Genomic DNA, 19,425 nt, shown 5'->3' with positions numbered 1-19,425 from the left:
TATAATTTAACTTTGACTTTTTAAATTCCTCCCGTTCCATCTTATATCTCTCCATCTTATCTTCATTCATATGGTACAGTTCCTCTAAATTACATATTTGATCCACCCTGTCAACCCAATCTTTTATTTTCGGCACCTCCTGTCTCCTCGAACTTGGGTATCAAACCCTTTGCTGCATTTCTGTTATATTTTTGACTGAAAGCTTGGTACTATGAAAGAAAATAGTGAGCTTGATTCAGAAAATTACAGGTTGATATTCTATTAGACCCAGAGACTTGCCTCTCAATACTCTTGTATTCTAGGACACTCCCACCATATGATACATAGTGCCTCTACCTCCACATCCCCGCCAACACAAAGGTGAATTATCTCCACTCAATCTATGTGCCAAACTCTGTGTAATATACCATCTTGCCATACATTTATAATTCATTTCTACTTCTGCATATTTATATTTTCATGAATTAATCTATACATTTTCCTTTTTCCACATCTATTACTCCTATATCCCTTTCCCATTTTTCTATATATGGAGGCCTTCTGTGTTTTATTTCAGTGAGAATCTTATATGTTTTAGAAGTTCCGTGTTTCCCATCTCCCTGTGTCTAATAAATGCTCAAAGGAGTTCCAATCCTCTCTTGTTCTTAAAGGCTTTGGCAGCTTCCCTACAAAGTGTTTCAATTGAAAATAACGCCACTCATCCATTCTCTTGAAAATTTCTCCTTTTTTTTTTTTTTTTTTTTTTTTTTCAATTCCATAAGTGAACCCATTTCCTACCCCACCATTATATCCCATAAATGTGCATCTTCCTTCTTAATCCATTTCCTTGTGATACCTTTAACCGGGGGGAACTGTTGTTCCTACGTGCATTAACAATGATTTCAATTCCCATCTGTTTGTGTAAAACATCCCAAACTCTTAAAACATTTAATGTGAAACTTGTAATGTGAACACACTTGTGCAATTTGCTAATCCTCGGTATTGTGAAGGTTGTGACAATCGTGGCGTCAGACCCCAGCCCTTCTCGCCAAACTCGTGACCGAAGGACTAGCCAATCTAAAACCACGCTGTCACGTGCGTAACAATGCCATGCCCAGCTGCACCCTGCACAAAGATTTTCCAGCTAATGGACTACAATCTGTGTCTTCAGCCTGAGAGTGATTGTTACTGGGTCAGGTTAATTATGCAATTAACCCTTCACACTGCCACCACCTCCTTTTTGTACAGAGAGGAAACTTGGCAATATTAGCAATAACACTATGATTGTTGAATAATCATCTGTATACCATTGTCATCGCAGTCAGGGTATATAGAGGTTTAAACACACAGTAGCGTTCTTAAGAAACTGGTTCTTAGTTTGCATTAAAGAGCTTTAGAAACAGTTCCACACTTTCAGAAAGTAAGTTATTACTAAAAGGTCAAAAGGGTGCAATAAAAATATTTACAGAGAAAGATGTAGCCTATATATATATTATACAGAGAGCAATAGCACAGCAAAGAGATCAGAGGAATTTAGCAAGATAAAGTACTTGCCAAATGTCCTGGGTTAAGCAGCTTTCAAGTGTCAGAGTAGAAGGGCCTTATCTCCCAAAATTTAGTTCCGATGTTAAAAGGGAGCTACTTCAACTAAGCTTAGCTTTTCTAGGAACTCTGCTACAGGGAGACACCCTGCTGAGAACCAATTGCCTCATTTGGGTGAGTGTTGCAGGCGGAGACCCAAGCTAGAACCAAAATCCCTCCCAAGTTGACACCAGGGCAATAACTTTCCCTGGATACATGCAACATTCTATCCACGAGTAGATTAATCTGCTAAACGTCTAGCTATGAAATATGACATACCTGCTGGGACTGTTAAGGAGATCATTTTCTGCTCTCCTGTAGATGTCAGCTAGGGGGTGTAATATATCAGACAACTTGTAATAAAGTGACCGGTCTGAATATATGCCTGGTTTTTATGCAAGTCTTTCATATTCCAAGATGTGAAATCATAGGGGGAAAATGGATTTTGAATATCTGGTTTACGGTTTATCTGGAATATCTTTGAAGCTCAGTGAAGGACTTGACTGGCTTTACAATCCTTTTCCAGTAAGAGTTGGCAGACATACGGGGGCCAGGCTAATTGGGGTTTATAACCATGAGCTCTCCCGCTGGGCCTTGATGCCTTTTTGAACTCCGCATCCAGGGACCATGTGTCTCAACAGAGGGAGGAGAGATACAAGATGGAGGATCCTTAGCAAGATGGGTGACCGCGTCTGATCTCTGTATGCACAATTGCTACAAAGGTAACCATACAATTCTACTTAATTTGGTATTACTTGGTATATTTTCTATTTTAACCCAGCATTTCCCTTTTTCCATTATGTCCAGTCATAAATTCTCGCCATTATTACCGAGTTATAGTATCTTTTCAAATCTGGTACTCCCAGTCCACCTTTCTCTTTATTTCTACATAAAATTTCATGGTTTATTCTTGGTTTTTTATTCCTCCAAATATCCATTTTTTTAAATTTTTCTGTATTTCTGGTAGTTTAATTGGTATCATTTGAAATTTATATGAAATATTTGGAACAATCACCATTTTTATCAAATTTATACGACCAATCCACGACTGGGTTCCCCCACCTAATTTCCTTAGTTCATCCTTGATCTCATTTAACAATGGGATATAGTTTAATCATAAGTTCTTGGAGGAAACAGTTAATTTTATTCCTAGATATTTGAATTTTATTCTCTCCAAACAAAGGGAAATTCCTCTTGTATCCTATTTTTCTCTTTGGAAGGTTTATATTTTAATTCTCTGAAAATGAATCCAACAAAAACAGAGTTCCCTGAGGAGCGCATTCATTTTTTTTCTCTTCTTTCCCTCTTCTTTGCTCGAATCGAGATTAGGATTCCTCTAATATAGGCCTTATGAGCCTCCCATACCGTTGCTACAGACTCATCCCCTGTATCATTTTCTTCAAAAAATTGCTTTTTTTTTTTTTTTTAATTCTTTGATTCTCTTTTCAAATTCTCTTGATCCTGGAGGTGTTTCATTTAACCTCCATACTTTCCCCCATTCAACTCCTTTCCCCATAATTGCATTGTGACGGGAGCATGGTCTGATATTGACATCACTTCTATTTTTACTTTAACTAAAGCCTCAATAAGTTGATGTTCCAGCAATATATAATCCAATCTTGAATAAATCTCGTGTGCATGGGAGTAAAATGTATAGTCTGTCCTTCATATGCTTAATTCTCCATATATCTACAAGTTGACATTTAAAACAGGAGACATATCTGAGGGTCCATACAGAGATTAAAATCTCCTGCCACAATTAAACTGAAAAAATTAATGGATTTCAAAAAAGGCAGAGTATTAAGTATCTCCGGTTTCTTATTTGGACAATAAATATTTGCTAGTGTACAATCTTTGTTGTAGTTTTCCCTTCAAAAACGGATATCTCCCTTCAGGATCTACTAATCTGTCCAACTTAAACCTTATACTTTTCACAAAACCTATTGCCACTCCCTTAGCTCTTGTAATTGTGGAATCTGCATAGAACCACAATGGATAATATCTAGAATTTAATTTCATTTGTTTCTCTCCCCAAATGTGTATCCTGTAAGAAAACCACTAAAGACAATATATGCTGGATCTCTTTAAATATCCCAAATCTCTTCCCAGGGCTATTTAATCCATTAACATAAGTTACGAAATGTATCTCTTCCATTCTTCCCTTATTCTCCTATCCTTCTCCGTCCCCTCTCTCCTCCTTTCTTGTTCACATCTTCTCCTTCGTTCTCTAGGACTTCTCCAGGCTATATTATCTCCCACTATATCGCAGAGACTAAAAATACCTACCCATTCCCCTCTCATCCCACCACCCTTCTCCCCCCCCCCCCCTTCTTTCCATTGCCTCCCCATATCCCTCTCCCACCTGGCCCAGACTGTCTTTTTACACCATGGCAGGATCTCACTGCCACATATTCCCCTCCCTTGTTTCACACCAGAGGGGTAAACACACAAATTCCTCATTTTTGGCATGTCTGTGTCCGCTATCACTTACAGGGAGCTAAACCTGTCTGACTTTACTTCTTTTCTTCTGTAAAGGGGAACTCTATCAACATTTTTTTTTCTGGGTGTACATCCACATGTACTTTTGAACCTTTAACAGGGTCCCACTGATCCTTCTACCAAATCTTCTACCTTTTTGGCTTTGGGGTTCTGGGGATACTTTTACTTCCCCTGTATCTGATGAAAGAATGCTGAGGTTGGTAGCATAAATATAGAGGTAGTCCCTTTACAGAGTTTAGCAAAGCATTATTCTGTTTACCATTAATATCAACATTCCAGAATGAATTACACAGCTCAATATTGCCATCAGGAACTTTTTTTCCCAGTGTGCTAGGACAGTGTCTAAGGAGGGACCACGTACAGGCAAGCAGTTACTCCACACGACCTTCCCAAGTTTCACATCGCTTCCTGTTTTCCAACACCCCATAAGCAACCGTCCTATCGACCTGACATTATTTTTACACCTTCTTTTCAGATTGGTTTCACCAGTCTCTAACTACTTGTGTCCTCCACATAATACTTTAACCAATACCTCCGGGAAAACAGTCTTATAAGCATCTCCGTATTGTGGAGACTGAGGTTAAGCTCTGCAGTCACTCTTGCAGCAGTTGTTGTTTTTTTTTTTTTTTTTTTTTTTTTTTTTTATTCCAGGTCACACTCCTGTGCAATGTCCTCTTTGTCTCTTTCGGTCAGTTTACTATGTCGACTGCGCTTATGCTTATCAGATGTTTCCCAGAAACTGTATATGCCGTCATAACCTTTGATACTGTACCTTGTGATACGGCAAATTGGCATCTTCAGTCAGAGGCACCAGATAAGTGGGCACCAACAATTTTCCCTCTTTGAAGCTCAGTAAGCTGACATCTGTATTACTAGCAGCGCACGCAGTGAATGACGAACGTTCGGCTTCCCACCTGTTAGCTAGGTGTCTCATCACACAGCAGAAGAGAAATGTTACACTTTTGCTTTCAACACGAAGCATGTAATCACTGACACCTGCAAATTATGTAGTTTGTACATATACGGGGGTTAGACAAAAATATTGACAGACAACTTGTTTATGAACAGGAAGGGGCCATCCCCAAACTGTTCCCACAAAGCTGGGAGCATGAAATTGTCCAAAATGTCTTGGTATGCTGATGCCTTTGGAGTTCCCTTCACTGGAACGAAGAGGTAAAGCCCAACCCCTGATAACCCCACACCATAATCCCCCTCCACCAAACTTTACACATGGCACAATGCAGTCAGGCAAGTACCGTTCTCCTGGCAATGGCCAAACCAAAGACACGTCCATCGGATTGCCAGACAGAGGTGATTCATCACTCCAGAGAACTTCTCCACTGCTCTATAGTCCAGTGGTGGCGTGCTTTACACCACAGCATACAACGCTTTGCATTGCTCTTGGTGATGTAAGGCTTGGATGCAGCTGCTCGGCCATGGAAACCCATTCCATGAAGCTCTGTTGTGCTAATCTGAAGGCCATATGAAGTTTGGAGGTCTTTAGCTATTGACTCTGCAGACAGTTGGCAACCCCGCTCTGTCATTTTTACATGGCCTATCACTTCGTGCCCGAGTTGCTGTTACCAGTTGCTTCCACTTTGTTATAATAGCACTATAAAAGTTGACCGTGAAATATTTAGTAGCAAGGAAATTTCACGGATGGGCTTATTACACAGGCGGCAACCCATCATGGTGCCACTCTTGAATACACTGTGCTCCTAAAAGCGACCCATTCTTTCACAAATGTTTGCAGAAGCAGTCTGCATGCCTAGGTGCTTGATTGTATATGCCTGTGGTCATGGAGGTTATTGGAACACCTGAATCCAATAATTTGGAGGGGTGCCCCAATACGTTTGGCAATATGGTGTATATACACCAGAACACAGGATATGAAATACCTGCAGAGGAAGTCATACATGACACCACAATAGGTAACCTGGGCAAAAATACAACAAAATAAATACATGTAGGCACTTTTCTATGTATGTAATGCACCAGGTATGATGAACATCCAGTGATGTACTGATTAGGCACAAGATGGCAGTATCTCAGCAGCAGAATCCTGTACAGGCTCAAAACTGACACCATATGTAATGTAATGCAAGGCAAAGCATGGGCCCACTAAGTAAATGCAATTGCCTGCTATAATGCTGTTCCTAGAGCCGTTTCCAGAGTACTATAACCGCTGTCCCGATAAATGGAAACATCCCCATGGATGACGTCACGATGTTCCCATTCATCATGACAGCGGTTATAGTATATACACCTACTGAACGTGAGTGCATTTCTTATGTTTAATTGATGCATACACTTTTAATGAGGAATACGGCTGACACCAAGAGGTTTATCAGGAGGGAGCATACTTTGGAGTCCTCATTCAGCAAGCTGATCGGAGTCCAAATGGGACCAAAATGCAGTTAGACAATAACATTGTAGAATGCGAAGTCACACTGCATGAGGTGAGCAGATCTATGGTGGAGGATGGTTCTTGCATGGGAATTTGTGACAGCTGCATATACTTTTCATTATCCAAAAGGAGGGTTCACAGAAGAACACTATTGATTGGACTTGCGTTTTGGAATGACTTTGGACGATTTCATACTATTTTTAATTCCTTTTTGTTTTTATTCCTAGATAGATATAGATTTTTTTTCACTTTGCTTTTGATATATAGTGTGCAATTTTTTTCATGTAGTGCAGCATTTTTTTCACTTTATAATACTATTGGCCCATAAGTATGACTGAGCCTGCTCAGAGGCCAGGAGAGTTCAGGTGAAAGATGTGAGGAAGGCTGAGATGCAGAAGCCTAGAAAGGGGAACCAGGGGGAATGGGCCTACCTACAGACTGGAACTTGGACAGGAGGATTGCTCAGCCTCACTGGCCCCCAGAGTGAGTACCACCTGTGGAGCCAGGAAAGGAGCCAGCCCAGCAGAAGGCAGCTACTTGCCTACACCAGCTCACAGGAAAGAGACTGAGTAATCCTACACCCCCTGGGCCAGTTAAGGGGGAAAGAGCATGCTGGTGGGAAACCTGATTCGCTCCTTACCCAGGACTGTTTCATCTTAAAGTGCCAGGAACTGGATCCCCTTGCCAGGAATTCCTTCAGACAGCTGTATAGAGAAGATCTGGGGTTTGGGGTGGTACACTGGGAAAGCCTGGAGAGTTCTCAATGAAACCCTTCTAAGGATTTGTATTTAGTCAGTCCTTGGGACAGCTTGTGAGGGAACAGGCTGGCATTCCCTGCGCAAAGTGTCACTACGGCGCTAAGTGCATGGCACTTTAAACACAGCACTTTGACTAAGGCAAGTACAAACATTCGTGCTCCACCCAAAGTAGTCTGCAAGTGCTCTTCCCTCTTTCAATCAGCCTTCCTTTGTTATATCTCCTCTCCAGCATGCTCTTGCTAACTTTGTTGCTATAATGCCCTCTCTTCTCAAGCTCTTCTTTTTTTTTTTTTTTTTTTTTTTTTTTTTTTTTTACCCCTCCTCCCCACCCCACAACCTGTACATTTCACCCTCACTTCTGCTCTCTCAATATCATTGCGCTTATCTCCTGCTTTCTTGGGCCACACAATATCACCACTACAAAATCACTGTGGCATTTGCCCTCATATAAATCCCCCTCCCACCTCACCTCCCTCACCCTCCTATTACTACTAACTTCCAGGGACATCGCCCCAAACCCTGGCCCTGCACCATCAAACTCCAACCCACAGAAGCAGCAGCCTCCCCTTTCTGGCCGCAGCCGCAACCCTCACTCATCTCAATTTCCCTGCTTCCACGTGCTGGCCCCTCCATCTTTTGTGCCCTCTGGAATGCCCTCTCAGCCTCTAACAAACTTTCTACTATCAATGACCTCTTCCTCTCCCACGCTTTCAACCCACTTGCTATCACTGAAACCTGGCTCCAGGATTCCGACTGTCTCCTCTCACTCTCCCATGGTGGCCTCCTCTGACTCCACCCCCTTTTCATCCACTGGCTCTGGGCAAGCGAGTCCAGACTTCTTCTTTCCCCACAAAGTACGTTCCAGATTCTTCCTGCCCCTCTGTCTCTGTCCCTCTGCTCTTTTTGAAGTGCACTATATTGTCTCTTTTCTCCTGTTTTGTCTGAGGATCGCAGTCATCAACCAACCCCTGGGCCCAGTTTCAGGCTTACTTGATGACACTTCAGCATGGCTACTGTACTTTCTCTCCTCTGAGGTGCCTGCCATCATCCTCAGTGACTTTACCATCCCAGTCAATGTTCACACCTCTGCCACCTCTCAACTACTCAACCTAACTTCCACTTTTAACCTAAAACAATGGACGCAATCCACCACCCACTCCAATGGCAACACCCTCGACCTTGTGTTCTCCCACCTGTGCACTCCCTGTAACCTCTAAATCCCATTTCCTCTCTCTGATTACAACTTTATCAGCTTCACTCTCCCTGCCTCCTACCTCCCATGCCTCTAACCAGCAAACGGTTACCTGTAGAAACCTCCACCACCTCAGCCCTGACCTTCACTCTGCTATTGAGCCCTTCTATGATAAAATTGCACACCCAGAACTGGCCACATCTGCCTACAACTATCTATCATCCTCTCTGGATGCTCTTGCTCCACTCTCCAAGTAGAACCAGGCCTTGTCTGTCACAACCTTGGCAAACGGATGACACCAGAAGTCTCAAGAGAGACAGCCGCACTCTTGAGCGAGCATGGCATAAAACTAAATCCCTGAAAGACTTTACCCTCTACAAATCCACTCTTCTCAAATACAACTCCAGCCTCCATGCTGCTAAGCAAACTTACTACAACACTCTCTCAAGACCCTCTCATCCTATCCTCGTCAACTCTTTTCTACCCTTAATGGTAGGTTCTACCTTGGGCCTCTCCTTTTCGCTCTCTACACCTCCAACTAATAACCTCCCATGGCTTCCAATACCACCTCTATGCTGATGACACCCAGATCTATCTCTCCACTCCCCAGCTCACCCCCTCTGTCCTTGCGTAGCACAAATCTACTAAGCGACATAGCATGGATGTCACACCACTACCTTAAACTCAATCTTTCCAAAACCGAGCTTGTAATATTTCCTCCCCCCCGATCCCCTACTCACGACTTTACCATTAAGCTCAACATCACAACCATTGGTCCTTCCCCCTCATGCCAGGGTGCTAGGCGTAATCCTAGACTCTGACCTATCCTTTGGGCCCCACATCCAATCACTGGCTAAATCCTGCCGCATCAACCTCCGGAACATTTTCAAAATCTGCCCCTTTCTGACCAATGACACCACAAAACAACTTATCCACTCCTTGGTTTTATCCCACCTTGATTACTGCAACTCCCTCCTCACTGGTCTACCGTTACACAAGCTATCCCCCCTTCAGTCTATTATGATGCTGCTGCTAGACTCCTACACCTTACCAACAGATCAGGGACTGCTGCCTCTCTGCCAATCCCTTCACTAGCTTCCACTAACCCAGTGTATAAAATTCAAAATACTAGCCATAGCTTACAAAGCCATCCACAACACTGCCCCTAGCTACATCGCCAACCTCATCCACAGATATCGCCCACTCCGCTCCTCCGAATACAACTTCCTCTCTTGCTCCCTTATCACCTCCTCCCATGCTCGCCTCCAGGACTTCTCCAGAGCCTCTCCCATCCTCTGATACTCCCTACCACAGTATGTCCGGTCAGCCCACACCCTGTCTGCCTTTAGGCGATCTTTGAAAACTCACTTCTTCAGGGAAGCCTACCCTACCTCCACCTAAGAACTGTACATGAATCACCTCCATCAGATCGTCCCCCGCAGCCATCACCTTTTGTATCACCTCCCTTCCTTTTAGATTGTAAGCTCCCCAAGCAGGGCCCTCATATGCCTTCTGTACTGAAATGTATTGTAATTGTACTGTCCCCCTTATATTGTAAAGCGCTGCACAAACTGTTGGCGCTATATAAATCCTGTATAATACTAATAATATAGTTGCTAAGGAGTTTATCCTCAGTTTGCAGTTCCCTTGGGCATCCAAGTTATTAACCCCTTAATAAAATCCCAAAAAAACAAAACCAGACCAAGGACTGTTTTTTACTGTATCTTGAATGCAAATCTGTGGAACATGCTTGTTGCCTGGCCGTGCAAGACTATGGAGTACCCAGATCTTCAGCAGCCCCTAAGGGGAATAGTGCTACACTAGCATAGCCACCATCAGTGCACCTTGACAGTATAGCCTTAGCAGTTTATAGATCAGATCTTTCTGCTCACTGTTGCACTTCAGGTGGTATTATTGTTTATGCTGATCTGGACGCCAAATTCCAAACTTTGCCTCCTATTGTACATTTATAATCTTGCATGCCAGTTACTGTCAATACTATGTTCAAACCATTTTATGCTTGCCTGATTACCGAGTTATTGAGTTACTTTTGCTATCTGGCTTGTGCCTGTTTTCTCTGATATAGCACTGGTTACTAAACATTATTTCAATGGGGTTTTGTGGTACTGTATGTGTATTCACTGATCGGTCTCCAGTCTCCAATGACTGTCGGTCACTGGCTTTCTGTTCTGCCCCTCCAGCGCTCACAGAAGTGCCAGACTGTGCAGGGGTTGGGAACGGCTGGCTCAGGCTCTCAGCAGTGCGCTCAGAGGTTGGCATCTGAGGGATCCCAACATTGTCGGAATTGCTGCAAAGCCTGGACAGGCTCCGTGATGTCAGTTGGCAGACCTTAGTGCACTCCTTTGACCTAGAAGAGAATTATGGCCAAAAGAACTTTGACCATACTTCGTTTACTTGGCAATATTTTTACATGCATTTGTTTTTCTGCATTCTCTCTCAAGGCCTCTGTGACTGGGAATGGAGGAGTCCCTGTAATTCTGAAGAAAGCAATGGCTGAGGTGACCTATAGCAGCCTTTGTCTCCCTGATGATATAAATGGCAGAGCAATGGAGGACGTTCCAAATTACCTGTACAGGGATGATGGCATGAAGATCTGGGAAGCTGTTGAAAGGTAAAGATCTTCCATATTCAGAGAGACAAAATAAACATGGGGGTGTCTAAGCGAAACTTTAGGTAAACCGCTAAATACATAAATGAAATGCTTATATGGGAGCGGTTTTAACCACTTCCCGTCCGGCCCATGTATATAAAAGGCCGGACGGTGGCAGTGCAGGGGCAGGTTGCTGTTCATAATCAGCACCCGCCATTTTGGACTGTGCGTGCTCCCTGGGAACACCTATCGCTGTATGGGACCTCTGTGTGAGGTCCCAATCAAGTGATCACTGACTGGCCAGTGATCACATGAATAGGAGTAAGCAAGATGTCACTTCTGACATTGCTTACTTCGTGTGAAATCTGTGAATGATCAGAGATCACATGGTACAAGGCTATTCACAACAGCCTTGTACCATGTGACAAGCTGTGACCAATCACAGCTCACACAGTATTGCTCAATGGTTGCAAGAATGCAGCCAGAGAAGAAATTATTGCTTTTACAGCCTTTATGGGTGTAAAAGCAAGCAGTGCTAGGGTGACAGTATGTTAAAAAAAACAAATATAAAAAAAATTAACACCAAAACTTATTTTTCAAAAACGTTAAACTAATTATCATTATTTTTTTTTTTGACTAAAGATAACTGAATACATTTTGGCCAAGAGTTATGAAGAAATGATTTATTTGCAAAATGTTAAAATAAAAAATCCCAGTGGTGAATAAATGCCACCAAAATAAAGTATCTGTCTCAAAACAATGCAAAAAATTCATATGGGAACAGTGTTGCATGACTGCGCAATTGTCATTCAAAGTGTGACAGTGCTGAAAGCTGAAAATTGGCCTGGACAGGAAGGGTGTAAGTGTCTGGACATGAAGTGGTTAAATGGCACTGTATTTTTGTCCATCCAGTCCTGAAGTTTACATAGCTTTGTCCCACTGCAGTCCTGTCTGGCAGGACAGAAAACGGACTTTTTTGCTTCAGTTAAGTCTTGTCCCAGCTTATGACTGGATGTTGAACAGAAAAGCAGCAGACTGATGAGCTCACCTCTGTCACTTTGCACTCCTCTTTCTGTCATTATCTTTACTATTAGTATGTTCTATAACGCAGGGGCCTTGTGGTACAAATAACTGGCTCCTTCTGCTGCCTCTCCTAACCTCAGTCTAAGCTCTGCTGTACAATGACATTTAAGGGCTGCAACTAGCTCAAAATCAGGTACTTGCACTGCGTGTAATAAAAAAGAGATGAATGCAGAATTGTATTCTTTAAAAAAGCATCAGTTTAAACATGAAACTTTTTTTTTTTTTTTTAGCTTTGTGTCCAACATCATTAATTACTATTATACAAGTGATGTGATGGTCAAGGAAGACCCTGAACTTCAGGCCTGGGTAGCTGAGATCTTCATGGAAGGATTCCTGAATAATAAGTCTTCAGGTACATCTCCACTCTGGTGTTCTTTACCCTTGGTTCACACCTATGCGTGTTGCGCTTTATTCATTTTTCTGGCATGTTTTGCAGTGCATTTCTGAATACACGTTTTTGATGCATTTTATGTTTTTGGGGAAGTTTGTTGCAATACCTGTGTTTTTGGTTGAATAGAACAGCATCAAAAACAAACTGTTGCAGGGAAAAAGTCCCTGACCCTTCCAAAAACACACTGGCTAAATCACACAGATGTGAATGTGAACCATAGGAAATGTTAAATGGACTTGTGCGTTTTTGCAAACCGGGAAATGCACTGGAAAACGCACAAGTGTAAACCTAGCATAAGTCAGTGCTGAAAACTAAAAGACACAATTCAAAAATGTTTTCTTAACATGATTTCTATATTGTGTCCATGTAAAAATCCGGTATACACACCCATTCAGGTACCTCTGTGATTGTGGTTTAAACTGGGCCTCTTTTGCTACCTCAAATGCTAGAGTACTGGGGAATGTTCATATAGTGAATTGTCCCTCACTTACACTATTTTCATTATTTTAAATTGATAGGCTGTTTTCTTGTTTACCTCTTGCAATGTAGCACATACTGTGGCTGCTGGTGAAGAGAAGTGGAACATTAACACACATAAAACAAGGTTTTAGAATTTTTGACACTAAAGCCTCATTATTTATTTTTTTTTTTTAAACATTAAACGTTGTAATACTCACATTAAAGCAGGTTCAAGTAAACTAAAGACAAATTTTTTTTTACTTTTTCCCACATCTTGTTTAGAGTAAGGATATAACTATTGGGTAGATTTCTCATTTCCTGTCCCATAGCCAAAACAGGAAGTGAGGGGAAATTCAGAGTGAGGGAAACCTGGGATGTCATCAGAACTTGTCTTCATTGGAAACTTTCCCCTCTATTACTGTTCTGGTGATAACCCAAAATGTGGGTTTCGCTTTCACTCCTGCTAACAAAATATAGAGAGGGCAAATCTCCTTAACAGAGTAAAAAAACAGAATGGAGAGGGATTAGAATAATTGTCAGATTTGTGCTATCTAAAACAAAAGTTTTGTTTCATACTTTAGGAAATGGTGCTGTGCAATATCTTTATGTTGTATATGGAAGCAAACATGTAGTGTTGGTCATATTGATTTGTGGCAAATGCATGTAAACTGATGTTTAATTGAACCTGTGACCAGCCTACTCAGGTATTTATATATTTATTTATTATTTATTATTTATTTATCGAGTTTATATAGCGCCAAAGGGTTTGCTCAGCGCTGTACAATAGAGGGGGGACAATACATGAAACAGTACAGTAACATCAAACAGCACACAAGGGGTAAGAGGGCCCTACTCTTTCGAGCTTACAATCTAGGAGGGAGGGGGTAGAGGTACAGGAGGAAATGGCTGTGGGGGATGGAGTGGAAGGAGGAGGGAAGGGCAGCGGCTGTTAGGTGAGGGTGGGGTAGGCTTCCCTGAAGAGGTGGGTTTTCAGGGAGCGCCTGAAGGTGAGGAGGGAAGGTGACAGTCTGATGGGTTGGGGTAGTGAGTTCCAGAGGATGGGGGAGGACCTGGAGAAGTCTTGCAGTCGTGCGTGGGAGGAGGAGACCAGGGAGCAAGATAGAAGGAGGTCCTGTGAAGAGCGAAGGGTACGGGTAGGGTGGTATCTGGGAATCAGGTCGGTGAGGTAGTTAGGGGCAGTGTTGTGAATGGCTTTATAGGTCAGAGTGAGCAGTTTGAATTTAATGCGTTGGGCAATGGGGAGCCAGTGGAGGGAGAGGCAGAGGGGGGTGGCAGAGGTGGAGCGGGTGGTGAGGTGGATGAGTCTGGCAGCTGAGTTCAGGATGGTCTGAAGCGGGGTGAGTTTGCACTGGGGTAGGCCGGTGAGGAGGGAGTTGCAGTAGTCAAGGCGTGAGATAATCAGGGAGTGAACGAGTAGTTTAGTGGTGTCTGGGGTAAGGAAGGAGCGTATCTTGGAGATGTTCCGGAGGTGGAGCCTGCATGAGTTTGTGAGAGATTTGATATGAGGTTGAAAGGAAAGGTTTGAGTCCAGAATGACGCCAAGGACCTTGGCTTGCGGGGCGGGATTGATGGTGGTGTTGTTGGTAGTGATGGAAAGGATGGGGGGGGGGGCACGGGAAGGGGGAAAGACGAGAAGCTCGGTTTTGGAGAGGTTGAGTTTGAGGAAATGGAGCGACATCCAGTCAGAGATGTCGTTTAGGAGGTGAGTGATGCGGGCGGAGAATGTGGGGGTGAGGTGAGGGGTGGATAGGTAGATTTGAGTATCATCAGCATAGAGGTGGTAGTTGAAGCCGTGGGAGTGTATGAGTTTGCCAAGGGAGGAGGTGTAGATGGAGAAGAGAAGGGGTCCAAGGACAGAGCCCTGGGGGACCCCAACAGAGAGGGGGAGGGAAGAGGAGGTGGCGCCGTTGTAGCAAACGCTGAAGGAGCGTTGGGATAGGTAGGAGGAGAACCAGGAGAGAGCGGTGTCTCTGATGCCAAGGGAGAGTAGTTTATTAAGGAGGAGGGGGTGGTCGACTGTGTCAAAGGCCGCAGAGAGGTCTAGGAGAAGGAGGACAGAGTAGTCGCCTTTGGCTTTGGCGGTTAGTAGATCGTTGGTGATTTTGAGGAGGGCAGTTTCGGTGGAGTGTAGGGGACGGAAGCCGGACTGTAGTGGGTCAAGGAGGTTGTTGTCAGTTAGGTGGGCGCTTAGGCGATCGTAGACCAAGCGCTCAAGGAGCTTGGACGTGAGTGGCAGTAGGGAAATTGGTCTGAGGTTGTTGAGGTCAGTGGAGTCCAGGGAGGGCTTTTTGAGTATGGGGGTGATGTGCGCATGTTTTAGGGGGGAGGGGAAGACGCCAGTAGCGAGGGAGAGATTGAAGATGTGGGTAAGGGAGCGGATGAGGGAAGAGGGGGGTGACCGGAGGAGTTGAGAGGGGATAGGGTCCAGGGGGCAGGTAGTGAGGCGGGCTTCTGAGAAGACTCTGGTGACTTCCTCAGTGGTAGTAGGGCTGAAGGAGTGCAGTGATGGGGGGGTTACGGTAGGCAGGGCCTTGGGTGTGGTGGGGGGCAGTGCCGTTGCAAGGTCAGAGGAGGGGAGAGATGAGAGGGTGATGGAAGGGGAGAGGCTAGATGGGGAGGTAGACTGCAAGTTGACTATGTCCTTGCGGATTGCGTCAATCTTGCTATGGAGATGAGTGGCAATCTCGTGGGCGGTAAGTGAGGTACTGAGTGGAGGAGGGGGGGGAGAGAGCAGGGAGTTGAAGGTGGAGAAGAGTCGGCGAGGGCAGTTAGAGAGGGTGTTGATCAGGTCAACGAAGTAGGCCTGCTTGGCGGCGTGGAGGGAGGAGGTGTAGGTGAGGAAGGCAGATTTGTAGAGGGAGAATGCATGAGGGGACCTGGTTTTGCGCCATAGTCTCTCCAGCGCACGACTGCGACGTTTGAGGCATTTAGTGTGGTCGTTCTGCCATGGTTGGAGCGGTCTGGGTTTGATGTTGCGTGTGGTTAGGGGTGCCAGAGAGTCTAGGGTGGCTGATAGTGACTCGTTGTACGCGGTGGTGGCTAGGTCAGGACATGACAGTGGAAGGATGCTGTCGTGCAAGCGGTCGGCAGCCGAGTGGAGGGGGGCCGGGTGCAGGTTGCGGAGGTTGCGGCTGGTGATGGTTTGGCGCACTGGGGGGGGGGAGTTAGGGGAAGGGGAGATGGAGAACGTGAGGAGGTGGTGGTCGGAGAGAGGGAAGGGGGTGTTAGTGAAGTGGTTAAGGGTACAGAGGTGGGAGAAGACGAGGTCCAGGGTGTTCCCATTGATGTGGGTGGAGGATTGAGTGTGTTGTGTGAGCGCGAAGGAGGTGGTTAAGTGGAGGAGTCGAGAGGTAGCTGGGGTGTTGTCGTTGATGGGGATGTTGAAGTCCCCGAGGATGATGGTCGGTAGCTCAGAGGAGAGGAAGAAGGGAAGCCAGGCGGCGAAGTCATCCAGGAAGCGGGCTATGGATCCGGGGGGCCTGTAGATCATTGCGATCCTTAAGGGGGTGGGTGAGAAGAGCCGGATGCAGTGAGCCTCGAAGGAGGAGAAGGTTAGGGAGGGGGGGTTAGGGAGGACCTGGAAGGTGCTCAGCGGTGATAGGAGCAGGCCGACACCACCACCTTTGTGACCGCTCAGTCTTGGTGAATGGGACCAGATGAGACCTCCATGAGAGAGTGCCGCAGGGGAGGTAGAGTCGGTGGCCTGTACCCAGGTTTCGGTGATGGCTAGGAGGTTGAGGGAGCGGGAGATGAAGAGGTCATGGATGGCAGTTAGTTTGTTGCAAACCGAGCGGGCGTTCAGAAGTGCAACCGAGAGAGGGGGGATGGATGTGGGGAGGAGGTGCACAGGTATGAGGTTGAGGGGGTTGCGGCGGCTGGCGGGAGCAGGGGGGTCCCTGGAGGGGGGGAGAGGTGGTGAGGGGCCAGGGTTCGGGGAGATGTCCCCAGCGGATAGGAGAAGGAGAAGGGTGAGGAGGGTGGCATGGGAATGGGAGGTGTAGGAGCGTGTGGGTCTGGTAGTGGTGGCACGTGGGTCGACCGAGGAGTGGAGTACCAGGAGGAGGTGGTGAGTGCCGTAGTGGGGAGAGGGCAGAAGTGAAGGGACAATGTAGAGCCGTTTTGGGGGGGTGGGCGGGTAGAGGGAGGCGATTTTTGGGATGGAGGAGAGGAAAACGAGGAGGAGAAGTGCAGGTGGCATGCTGGGGTGAGTGCAGTGCTGTTCGGGTCAGGGGAGGTGAAGGGATACGGGTCAGGGCGAGGTGATGTGGAGAGTCTATATCACCGTGGAGGAGTCCACTAGAGTCCTTCTGTAGGGGGAGAGTGGGAGTAGAGTCCAGCAGCTGGCTGGCTGCAATCTGTGGGTGCAGTATGCTGGCGTCCGAGGGGGCATCAGTGGGTCTGGTGGATCGGCGAGTGGAGGGGACGTAGGGTGCGATGTTGGGGGGCGTTGGCAGGCAAGGCGTCTGGTGATGCTGGCGGCTCGGTGACTGGAGATTCGCTGGGTGGTCCGGGTCCGGGAGATTCGCTGGGCGACGTCTCGATTCGCTGGGCGACGTCTCGATTCGCTGGGCGACGTCTCGATTCGCTGGGTGGTCCGGGTGTTGGGTGACCAGAGGTGGTAGCTGGGTGCCCGGTAGCTGGGTGCTGGGTGTCCAGGGGTGGTAGCTGGGTACCCGGTAGCTGGGTGCTGGGTGTCCAGGGGTGTTAGCTGGGAGCTTAGACTTCGAGTTGCCAAGCAAAGGCCAAGAGATGGGAAGGACGGGAGAATCCTCATCAACAATGCATTGCAATATCTGGAACGGCATTAAAGACCCATGGTTTTTCGGAATCCCCTCGATGCAGGTAGCGGAGGTGCGGCGTTGTCCTGGAAAGGTTCCTGGTCTGGGGCTGGCTGGTGCAGGGTGGCCCGCAGGGTGCTGGGAGGCCTGAAGCAGTTCCCATGCAGGGTCGCCGGGTGCGAGCAGCTGGGTGCCCCGAGGTGGCGGCTGGGTGCCAGGTGGTCTGGGGTGGTCCCAGAGCTAGGGAGGGCTCCAGGGAGACCGTGAGGCCGTGCCGGTTCCTGGTGGTCCAGGGTGATCAGCAAGGACCCAGGGCTGATGGGGAGGGCCCTGGGCAGGCAGGCAGGTCGGCGGGACCCGGTGGGCAGAGCGGTGACGGTCCGGGTAGATGTCCGGCGATCCGGTCCGATCGCGGCTCGGCCGCGGCCAAAATCGAGGCCGCGGCTTCGGGTGCGCGGGTAGGCCGCGATTTCCGGGGCTCCGGGAAAAGGTCCAGAAGTGGTCCCTGGTGGTCAGGCTGGGCCGGGAGTGTCTTAGGGGCCCCGCTGGGTTCCGCTGCGGCCCGGATGGCAGCGGATTGGGGCTAGGAGCGCAGGAGCTCCTAAAGCGTGTCTGCTCCCGCCGCCATCTTTGTCTCCAATATATTGATATATATATATTGATAACAAGCGGCAAATGGACTTTAAAAATTAGGTTTAGCTGCACGCACTGTGCAACCGTTCATCTTCAAATTTCACAGCAGAAAGCAGAAGTACGGTACTGCAGTTGATCAAATGGGTTCTTTTAGCAGCTCAGTTCACTCTGCTACCCCTTTAAAAGTGACTCTTCAACAGCTTCACCCCTTGTTCCCCCTCCCAGCTGTGTCTTAGCAGCCTTCCAGCCTTTTATTATTTAAAGAAATGCCCGTAGCGGAAAAAGAAGAAAAGAATTAGCGCAGGGCAGGCATGACTAGGCCCAGAGTGGGAAGGAAGATGTGTAAGGGTTAACGTTAGTATTAGGGTTGGTAAAGGATAGCTGGGGGATCTGGTTGGTAGAGGAGAGTGTAGGTGGGGTCTCCTGCACTTTAGGGTGGAGTGTTCTGGGGAGGGGCGTCAGTTGGGAGCTGGACGTGGGAAAGAGCTTCCCTCTCGCCCTCCACCAGGGTGTCCTTCCCTGAGGTTTAGGTACGGTGGCAGCTGCCAGGGAGGGACAATTGGCCCAGCTGCGGCTTGCAGGGGCTGTACTGGCTGCGGAGCCGGGTCTCTGCCTCCCTGCGGGGCCCGGGCTAGTCACCGGGGGCAGGAGCGCCCATGTGCTTAGGCCTCCGGAGCACTTTTGCCCGCCCCACAGAGAGCTCAGGACCAGAACGGGAGCCCCACTCGGGACCCTCTGGCCCCGCTTGCAGGGCGCTCTCCTGTGTCTGCCTGTGGGGAGGCCAGGATGAGAAGGACGGTTGGGCCGGGCTGGGTGAGTCTGCGGCCTCCAAGGGGAGGGCCTGGCTGCGGAGCCGGGTCTCTGCTTTTCTGCAGGGCCCGGGCTCCTCGGAGGTAGTTGGGCGGGAGCGCCCAGGTGCTACGCGGTCTGCGCCTCCGGAGAGCTTTCCCCCGTTCTCCCTACTAGCCCTGGGCTCGGCTCCATGATGGGAGCCCCACTCGGGACCCTCCGGCCCCCACTGGCAGGGCGCTCT

At 47.1% G+C, this 19,425-nt stretch overlaps 1 protein-coding gene across 1 annotated transcript in view; it reads left to right on the top strand.

Moving 5' to 3' along the window:
• LOC149450860 (polyunsaturated fatty acid lipoxygenase ALOX15B-like) overlaps positions 1 to 19,425 on the top strand; it is a 53,766-nt gene that overhangs the window by 23,892 nt on the left and 10,449 nt on the right. The window contains exons 8-9 of the mRNA XM_089691346.1: positions 10,879 to 11,048; positions 12,341 to 12,462. Coding sequence (XP_089547472.1) covers positions 10,879 to 11,048; positions 12,341 to 12,462 — 292 coding nt within the window. The remainder of the gene's footprint in view (positions 1 to 10,878; positions 11,049 to 12,340; positions 12,463 to 19,425) is intronic.

Source organism: Staurois parvus, unplaced genomic scaffold (genome assembly GCF_062004578.1).
Source record: "Staurois parvus isolate SC_StPar_1 unplaced genomic scaffold, SC_StPar_1.0 ptg000562l, whole genome shotgun sequence".
NCBI classification, from domain to species: Eukaryota; Metazoa; Chordata; class Amphibia; order Anura; family Ranidae; genus Staurois; species Staurois parvus.
The sequence above is the reverse complement of the archived record's forward strand: the minus strand, read 5'-3'. Positions and strand labels throughout refer to the sequence as shown.